The sequence below is a fragment of the Phaenicophaeus curvirostris genome, chromosome 5, assembly GCF_032191515.1.
Source record: "Phaenicophaeus curvirostris isolate KB17595 chromosome 5, BPBGC_Pcur_1.0, whole genome shotgun sequence".
NCBI classification, from domain to species: domain Eukaryota; kingdom Metazoa; phylum Chordata; class Aves; order Cuculiformes; family Cuculidae; genus Phaenicophaeus; species Phaenicophaeus curvirostris.
Genome location: NC_091396.1, coordinates 64,707,969 through 64,717,660, shown reverse-complemented (window position 1 = coordinate 64,717,660; position 9,692 = coordinate 64,707,969). Strand labels below are relative to the sequence as shown.

The 9,692-nt window shown below is 55.0% G+C and overlaps 1 protein-coding gene and 1 long non-coding RNA gene across 2 annotated transcripts; one reads left to right on the top strand and one right to left on the bottom strand.

Moving 5' to 3' along the window:
• Positions 1-573: 573 nt before the first annotated feature.
• LOC138721643 (inositol 1,4,5-trisphosphate receptor-interacting protein-like 1) lies at positions 574-3,522 on the bottom strand. The gene is made up of 3 exons (XM_069858995.1): positions 3,420-3,522; positions 2,083-2,476; positions 574-2,028 (listed from the first exon to the last, which is right to left on the bottom strand). Exons 2-3 carry the CDS (start codon positions 2,471-2,473, stop codon positions 779-781), a joined length of 1,641 nt encoding a protein of 546 aa, XP_069715096.1. The 5' UTR covers positions 2,474-2,476; positions 3,420-3,522; the 3' UTR covers positions 574-778.
• A 1,265-nt stretch (positions 3,523-4,787) lies between these two features.
• On the top strand, positions 4,788-7,765 carry LOC138720761 (uncharacterized). Its single transcript, XR_011337468.1, has 2 exons — positions 4,788-4,871; positions 6,687-7,765. It is a non-coding gene; the product is annotated as an uncharacterized lncRNA (long non-coding RNA).
• Positions 7,766-9,692: the final 1,927 nt, after the last annotated feature.

The following is a 9,692-nucleotide window of genomic DNA, read 5'->3' as shown; positions in this document are numbered from 1 at the left end:
GGCACTTCAGGATCCCCATGACACAGAGACAACGTGCACGGCTGGGGAGGGGGACGAACTATTCCCACCGGCTCAACGTGGGAGCACAGAGAACTGGGGGAAGCGGTGAAAGCAGAGGCCAGTGCCCCATTTCCTTCTGGAAATGCTCCTCGGCTCTGCGGCAGCTGAGCAGCCGGCACCCTATGCCCACGGCCCCTGGGAGAGTGATGCACAGACACGCAGAGACGCAGCCTTTGTTCAAACACACCATTTATTGGCAACTTTGTACAGGGTAAATAGCCCGGAGGGAATGGGTTCTCTCCAAGAGACGGGGATGGTCGCCGTGTAGGGGAAACGGGAGTCTGTGGCACAAGCTTCCTCGCAAGGGGCTCTTCAGCTGCATCGGGACCTACTGCCCCGAGTGCGCTTTTGCTCTGGAGGAGAGGTGTGGCAGCAACTCCCCGAGTGCTCACGTGCAAAAACCAGTCAAGGGTCCTTCCCTCTTGTAAGGGTCATTACTTTGTCTTTCTTTGTCCTCCTCACTTGTCCTTTGGCTCTCTTTGGCCACCTTCCCTTTTCGGAGAAGGACACTTGCAATAGGACAGTTTGTAACTTGGATGGGAAACACAGTTGAGAAAGCCCATCTTCTTCTGTATCTGCTTCTGCCTTTGACAACACCGTTCCTCGTGGTTCTTAGCACAGTCTTTCTCCTGTGGTGTGTCAAGTGCCAGTCAGGCGCTTGCTTAAACTCGCACCAATACAATACACCGTCTACCTCTCCAGATCAAGTGTGAGGATGTCACCTCCTGTCAACTATGAGACCAACACTCAGGCTCTTTGCACGGAGACCTCTTTCAATGTCCCCTCCCACCAGCCTTACGAGTTGATATTGCAGCTGTTGGAAATCACGCAACGCCTCGGCATAGGCCGCTGGATCCTGTGTGAGGGGTTGGAAGAGATTGAGTGGCTCGGCCTTTCTGAAGGATGGCGGCAACCTTATCTCCTCGGGCACGTTCTCATTGCCAAGGAAGAAGTGTTTGAGGCACTTCTCCTTCAGGCAGCAGAGCACATATTGCATGAGGTCTTGCAGCCGCAGTAGCAAATAGTTGATGTGCCAATCTGAGAGGGGGATTGTGGTCAGGAGGTGCATGACAGCTGTCTTGAAGGCATAGATGGAAAAGCTTGTGCCCTTCAGGCCGTGGGCGCAGTAGTGAAGGCATTTGAGGTGGACACGGCCGGCTGGGATGTGCCTGGCCACGTACTCGAAGAACTTTGCCTCGGCCGCAGCGTAGGTCACTGGCCACGTAGTGCTTGGGGCGGAGGTGTCGTCTGGAGCCTGGCTACTTAGGAAGATGTCCGAGTCTCCGTGCTGCACCCCAAAGATCAATTCAATGAAGAAGGTTCTTCCAGAGGCACTTGTCAGCTCCAGCCTGCAGGACCGGCTGGAGGGCAGCATCTTCATGTTGTAGGGACGCAACCGAGGCACATCCCTCCAGGCTGACGTCGTGAGGTTCTGGAACCAGTGGGCAGTTTTGTGCACATCTAGGTAGCAGCCTGTGCAGAGGGTGTGTAGGAGGCTGGGGTCCTGATTTTTTGTGATGTCCTTCTGAGAATGGTGGAGGAAGCAGGTCATCTTCTCCTCCATCTGCTGCCCTGTGCAGGTGCACTCCAGCTCCACGCGGATGCGGGGGTCTCCTGCTGGCATCTCCCTTGCGGTGCCAAGCTCCAGGTTGAAGGTGTGGCCGCGAGGTGCCTTCAGGGGCAGGAGCAGCTGGTGGACAGCATCATCATCACAGGGAAACCAGCCTTCGAAGGAAGTGCCCACACTGATGGCTTGTTGCAGCACAGGGTAGAAACTCTCGCACAACTGCTTTTTGATGACCAAGAGGAGTTCATCCACCAGATGCTCCACCATCAGGCGACTGTACGTCACATACTGCACTGGCCTGCAAGAGCGCCTTTCAAAAATCTCGACCCGATCCCTCTCTTCATCAGAACCTTCTTCTCCACTTCCTTCCTCCTCCACCTCCTCTTCCTCCTCCACCTCCTCTTTCTCCTCCACCGGCTCCAAGTTCCAGACCAGATCCCTCTCATCATCAGGACCTTCCCCTTCACTTTCTTCCTTCTCCTTCACCTTCAACATGTTGCAGCCAGCCCTTTCCTCAGTGCTGCTGCTGTCTGCCGCACGGCTCCTTTTCCTCAAGCACCAGCAGAGGCCCAAGAGCAGGACCAGGCCTCCAGCAATCACCCAGAGGTGCCACTGCTGCAAGGCAGTACAAAGTAGTGCTCCCCAGGCAACGTCCCACTGCTTCTGTGTCTTCGGCTCCAGGGACCTCTGCGCTATCTCCTGCCATAGCCGAGCCATCTCCTTCTCCAGAAACTGGGCACGCTGTGCCATGTGCTCACGCGTGGCCTCATCCAGCTCATCCCCAGCCAGGGGCAGCTTCTGGATGAGGGTTAGGAACACACGGACGAGGAATGAAGTGGCAGCCATGGCCTGCAGGAGGAAGGAGAAGAGGGGTTCAGAGGGGCTGTGCTGGAGGGAGCTGGTGGCAGGGGAGAGAGACCTTTGGGGCAGGCAGGAGTGGGGACGAGGCAGCTGGGAGGCAGCGATGCCTTTGAACCGCGCCCTGCCCAAGGTGCTCCTGCGAGCGGCTGGGGCCTCGGTGCTGGGGCAGAACCGACCCTCCCTGGGACCCACGTTTCCACCCCAGCCCTCGTCCAGCCCAGCCTCCCGCCACGTGTGCACTCACCACCCTCCCACGCCGCACTGGCCAGGGCTGCCTGCCGGTGCCTCTATAACCTGCCCCGTGGTCTCTCGTCCTTTGTGATGTCACAGGCACCGGAGCGCACCACGGGCACCGGAGCACACCACGGGCTCACCCCCAGCCAGCCCCACCCCCAGCTCAGCGACTTTCAGCTGTCCCTTCCCTGCTCCTGCTGGCCACACCATTTCTGACCCACGCCAGGATGCTCTTGGCCGTCTTGGCCACTGGAACCCCTGCTGCCTCATGCTCAGCCACTGTTGACCTGCACCACCAGGTGCTTTTCCACCAGGCAGCTTTCCAGCGGCTCTTTCCCAGCCCTGGAGCGATTCATGGGGCAGTTGGGACTGAAGTGCTGCCCCCGCTATTCTGCCATTTTGAACCCCATAGAATCGACCTCGGACCATAATCCACCCTGTCCACATCCCACTGGAGAGGCTTCTTGCCCTCAAGCACGTCAACACTCCTACCCAATTTTGTGTCATCTGCGGAGTTACCTAGGGAGCACTGAATCCCCTCATCCAGATGAGCAATAAAGATCTGAAACAAGACTGGCCCCAACACTGAGCCCTGGACAATACCGCTTGTGACCGGCCACCAAAGGATTTAATTCCCTTCCCAACCACACCCTGGGCTCCACCATCCAGTCAGTGTTTTACCCCCCAAAGTGCACACCTAAGCCATGAGCTGCCAGCTCCTCTAGGAGAAGGCGGCGGCAAACGCTGTCAAAGGCTTTACTGAAGTGCAGGTAGAAAACATCCACAGCTTCTTCCTCAGGCACTGAGCGGGTCAGCTGGTCATAGAAGGAGACCAGACAGGTGAAGCAGGACAGTCCTTTCATGAACCCATGCTAGCTGAGCCCGATCCCCTGCTTGTCGTGCACGTGCTTGGTGAGCGCAGTCAAGGGGACTGCAGCAGGATGCAGGGTGGCAATCAAAATGTCTGCAGCAAATCAAGTCTCCTGCACACCAGGGCTGACTCTGTCTGCTTCTGATGCCACGCCCGGCTTCTCCAGTCTTGGAAGAGACCCACCGGATCATTGAGTCCAACCATTCCTATCAAACACTAAACCATGTCCCTCAGCACCTCATCCACCCGTGCCTTAAACACCTCCAGGGAAGGGGACTCAACCACCTCCCTGGGCAGCCTCTGCCAGTGCCCAACAACCCTTTCCGTGAAAATTTTTTTTCCTGATATCCAGCCTGAACCTCCCCTGGCGGAGCTTGAGGCCATTCCCTCTTGTCCTGTCCCCTGTCACTTGGGAGAAGAGCCCAGCACCCTCCTCTCCACAACCTCTTTTCAGGTAGTTGTAGAGAGCAATGAGGTCTCCCCTCAGCCTCCTCTTCTCCAGGCTAAACACCCCCAGCTCTCTCAGCCGTTCCTCAGAAGGCCTGTTCTCCAGCCCCCTCACCAGCTTCGTTGCTCTTCTCTGGACTCGCTCCAGAGCCTCAACATCCTTCTTGTGGTGAGGGGCCAGAACTGAACACAGGATTCGAGGAGCGGTCTCACCAGTGCCGAGTACAGAGGGAGAATCATAGAATCATAGAATAACTAGGTTGGAAGAGACCCACCGGATCATCGAGTCCAACCATTCCTATCAATCACTAAACCATTCCCCTTAGCACCTCGTCCACCCTTGAACACCTTAAACCCCTCCAGGGAAGGGGACTCAACCCCCTCCCTGGGCAGTCTCTGCCAGTGCCCAATGACCCTTTCTGTGAAAAATTTTTTCCTAACGTCCAGCCTAAATCTGCCCTGGCAGAGCTTGAGGCCATTCCCTCTCTTCCTGTCCCCTGTCACTTGGGAGAAGAGCCCAGCTCCCTCCTCTCTCAACCTCCTTTCAGGTAGTTGTAGAGAGCAATGAGGTCTCCCCTCAGCCTCCTCTTCAAGGAGAAGAACCTCCCTGGCCCTGCTGGTCACGCCGTTTCTGATCCAAGCCAAGATGCCATTGGCCTTCTTGGCCACCTGCTTCTCCCTCAAGCAGCGAGCATCCTCCCAGCACTCAGTTTAACCTGTAACCATCTGAAGCGGCATACAGTTTGAGTCTTCAACCCTTCCTCCAATTCAAGGGGGGTTGTGGTGGCAGCCCAGGCGGGGACAGCTCTGCACAACCTTGGAGAGCAGCAGGTGAGCTCAACGTCACCTTGGAGCAAGTCAGGGGTGACCCGAGCAGGGACCAACAGCACTTTGCTGGTTTGGGCGTGTGCTTAGCCTTTCTCTCCAAAGGGACAGCGAGGGTCCGACCAGAGAGGGGAGAGGGGAAGACGGGGGGAAGGGAAAAGGAGGGGAGGGAAAAGGGGGGAAAAGGAAGGGAACTAGGAGGGGAAAAGGAGGGGGAAAAGGAAAGGAAATAGGAGGGGGAAAAGCAGGGGGAAAGGAAGGGAAAAAGGAGGGGGAATAGGAGAGGGAATAGGAGGGGGAAAAGGAAGGGAAATAGGAGGGGGGAAAAGGAAGGGGGAAAGGAGGGGAAAAGGACGGGGAAAAAGGAAGGGAAATAGGAGGGGGAAAAGGAAGGGAAATAGGAGGGGGGAAAAGAAGGGAAATAGGAGGAGGAAAAGGAAGGGAAATAGGACGGGGAAAAGGAGGGGAAATAGGAGGGGGAAAAGAAGGGGGAAAGGAGGGGGAAAAGGAAGGAAAAAGGAGGGGGAAAAGGAAGGGAAATAGGAAGTTAAGTGGCATGTGGGGGGGTTCTCTGGGGTCTGGACGCTCTTAAGTGGTATCTAGGGGGAGTTCAGTGCAGCCTAAGTCCAGCTCAGTGTGGTCTGAGGGCTGTTCACAGGGTCTGGGGGTCTCACTGGGGTGTGGGAGCTGATAAGTGGCATCTCAGGGGGTCTCACTGGGGTGTGGGAGCTGTTAAGTGCCATCTGGGGGGGCTTATTGGGGTGTGGGAGCTGATAAGTGGCATCTCAGGGGGTCTCACTGGGGTCTGGGAACTGTTAAGTGGCATCTGGGGGAGTTCAGTGCAGTCTAAGACCAGCTCAGTGGGGTCTGGGGGCTGTTCACCACGTCTGGGGGTCTCAGTGGGGTCTGGGAGCTGTTAAATGGCATCTAGGGGGGCTCAGTGAGGTCTTTGAGCTGTTAAGTGGGGTCTGGGGCGGCTCTAGGTGGTCTGGGAGCAGTTTGGTGGGGTCTGAGGGGGCTCAATGCAGTCTAAGCGTGGCTTAGTGGGATCTGGGGGAGTTCAATGGGATCTGGGAGCTGTTAAGCGGCATCTTGGGGTGCTCAATGGGGTCTGGGGCAGCTTGGTGGCATCTGGGGGCTGCTCACAGGGTCTGGAAGGAGCTCAATGGGTCTAAGAGATATTCAGTGGGGTCTGGAAGTGACTCAGTGCAGTCTAGGAGCTATTAAGTGGGGTCTGGGGGACATCAGTGGGGACTGGGGGGGCTTAGTGGGGTCTGGGGGCTGTTCACAGGGTCTGAGGGGGCTCAATGTGATCTAGGAGCTGTTAAGTGGCGTCTGGGGGAGCTTAATAAGGTCTTAAGAGCTGTTCAGTGGGGTCTGGGAGCTGTTAAGTATGGTCCAGGGAGGCTCAATGCAGTCTGAGAGCGGTTCAGTGTTGCCTGGGGGCAGCTCGATGGATCTAAAGGATGTTCCGTGGGGTCTGAGTGGGGAGGCCCTGGCCCAGGTTACCCAGAGAAGCAGTGGCTGCCCCATTCCTGGAGGTGTTCAAGGCCAGGCTGGATGGGGCTTGGAGCAACCTGATCCGGTGGGAGGTGTCTCTGCCCCTTGGCAGGGGGTCGCTTTAAAACCAAACCATTCCGGGATTCTTTGAAATTCTGGAAGCAGCTCGGCAGCCTCACAAGCCTGAGTTGTTTCCCTTTCTCGTTTCATTGCTCTGCTGAGTTGCATCACCCGACACACGTACAAAATAGTTCAGAAAGCATTAGTACAAACGAGCAGACGAATAATGAACTTTTACGTCCCCTTTGTGTTTTCTTGTAGGCAAATGCCAGCAGTTTGAAGGCTTTCCTTTCAGCTGTGAGACTGGCTCACCAAGGCACCAACATCGAAACTCTCCCACTCTCGGCTTTGGTACCGGCAAAGACCTCAGAAGTTGAAAAACCCAAGACAAAAATGATCATAACTTCCAGAAGGGACTATCCTCTCACCAAAAACTTCCCCTATTCCCTGGAACACCTCCAAGCCTCGTACTGCAAACTCGCTCGGATCGACACGCGTGTGCTTTGTTTGAAGAAGCTCCGAAAACTAGACCTGAGTCATAACCACATAAAGCAGCTGCCGGCTACCATTGGCGACCTGACCTGTCTTCAGGAGCTGATTTTGCGTGACAATCACCTGGAGTCTTTCAGCGGGGCTTTGTGCAACTCCACCCTCCAGAAATCCCTTCAGTTCTTGGACAAAAGAAAAAAGAAAACAGCTGATCCAGCCCTCAAGCAGTTACCACTTCTCCACCTGGGGCTCAAGTCCAGGCCAGGCAAAGCTAGAGGAGGATGGGAACTGGTAACCTGCCATTTCCCTGGGATGGGGACTGCATTATTTACCCCGTCCTTAGCTGGCAAACCCACGTAGTGACATCAGGTGATAACAAAGGGCAGGAGGGAACATTTCCTGCCTCTTACACGACGTGTTGGGACAGAGTTCTCTTATGCTGAACTGTGCTCTCACTCCTTCTGGCTCTCATCATCTTTTTCTGTGTGTGGCATCAGCTATTTTTGCTGCATCTTTACACCTTCCATGTCCTTAGGCCTGAAAATACGTCCAGGTTAAGGGAAAATGTTGTCAGTTGCCATGAAAATGACTTACCACGTGACTGTGGTCGTACTACCTGCTGTGCTTAGGGCTAAAACCATTATTTTTAATGGGTTTTAACCATGAAAGGGTAAAAAGGTTAAAGGGTTTTTAACCCTCATTTTTACATTTCCACGCGGTTCTTCTATAAATGTCTGTTCCATATGACTGTGATCAGAACATTCAGTCTTCTGATGTGGGTCATTTTGTGTTTGATGTGGTGATCTCATGCCAGGCTTACACTAAAGCTTCCTCCAATGGAGATCCTCAAATCTCTCAGTTGTCCACAGGAATTTGTCTTTGCAGATCTTAAAAAAAACCTGTCAGCTGTCAAGGAAATGGGCTGATTTCCATGGGTGAAGAAAATGCTGAAGCTGGTCACTTGCCTTTGCTAGGTGGCTGAGACTAAGAACCCTAGCATGCAGAAGGGGCCCAGAACTGAACACAGGATTCGAGGAGCGGTCTCACCAGTGCCGAGTACAGAGGGAGAAGAACCTCCCTGGAGCTGCTGGTCACGCCGTTTCTGGTCCAAGCCAAGATGTCATTGGCCTTCTTGACCACCTGGGCCCCTGCTGGCTAAAGCACATGGAGGACATGGGGGTGATTAATGGCAGCCAGCACAGCTTCACCAGGGGCAAATCCTGTATGACCAGCTTCGTGGCTTTCTATGACGGGGTAACCGCAGCAGGAGACATGGGTAGAGCAATGGATGTGATTTATCTAGACTTCCGTAAAGCCTTCGACATGGTCCCCCACAACGTGCTTCTCTCTGACTTGGAGAGATACGGATTTGACGGGTGGACGGTTCGGTGGATAAGAAACTGGTTGGATGGTCATATTAAAAGAGTGGTGGTCAACGGCTGAAAGTCCAGATAGAGAACTGTGACAAGTGGTGTCACTCAGGGGTCCGTACTGGGACTGGTGCTGTTTAATATCATCATCAACGATATTGACAGCGGGATTGAGAGCACCCTCAGCAAGGTGGCAGATGACACCAAGCGGAGTGGTGTAGTTGCCACACCAGAAGGATGGGACGTCATCCAGAGGGACCTGGACAGGCTGGGGAAGTGGGGCTGTGAGAACCTCATGAGGTTTAACAAGGCCAAGTGCAAGGTCCTTCACCTGGCTCGAGGCAATCCCCGATTTCAGTACACGATGGCGGATAATGTGATTGAGAGGTGCCCTGCAGAGAAGGACTTGGGGTGCTGGCTGATGAGAGCCAGCAATGTGCCCTCGCAGCACAGAAGGCCAACCATGTCCTGGGCTGCATCAAAAGAAGCGAGGCCAGCAGGTCGAGGGAAGTGATTCTGCCCCTCTATTCCTCTCTCGTGAGACCTCATCTGGAATGCTGTGTCCATTTCTGCATTCCTCAACGTAAGAAGGATATGGAACGGTTGGAACGGGTCCAGAGGAGGCTACAAAGATGGTCAGAGGGCTGGAGCACCTCCCATACGAGGACAGGCTTAGAGAGTTGGGGTTGTTCAGTCTGGAGCAGAGAAGGCTCCGAGGAGATCTTACTGTGACTTAAAGGGGCCTACAGGAAAGCCGGAGAGGGACTGTTCCTAAAGGCTTGTGGTGATAGGACAAAGGGGAACGGGTACGAACTGGAGAGGGGGTGATTTAGACTAGACATTAGGAAGAATTTCTTCACTGTGACGGTGGTGAGACACTGGAACGGGTTGCCAAGGGTGGTTGGGGCTGCCCCATCCCTGGAGGTGTTCAAGGCCAGGTTGGATGGGGCCTTGGGCAGCCTGATCTAGTGGGATGTCCCTGCCCAGGGCAGGGGGGTGGGAACTATGTCCCAGCCTGACAGGCCTGCGGTGGTCAGGAGATGCATCACAGCTCTCTTGAAGGTATAGATGGACGAGCTACTGCCTACCAGGATGAGTTGTCTCTGGTTCCCAAGGAAGGCACTTCAGGATCCCCATGACACAGAGACAACGTGCACGGCTGGGGAGGGGGACGAACTATTCCCACCGGCTCAACGTGGGAGCGCAGAGAGCTGGGGGAAGCGGTGAAAGCAGAGGCCAGTGCCCCATTTCCTTCTGGAAATGCTCCTCGGCTCTGCGGCAGCTGAGCAGCCGGCACCCTATGCCCACGGCCCCTGGGAGAGTGATGCACAGACACGCAGAGACGCAGCCTTTGTTCAAACACACCATTTATTGGCAACTTTGTACAGTGCAAATATCCCGGAGGGAA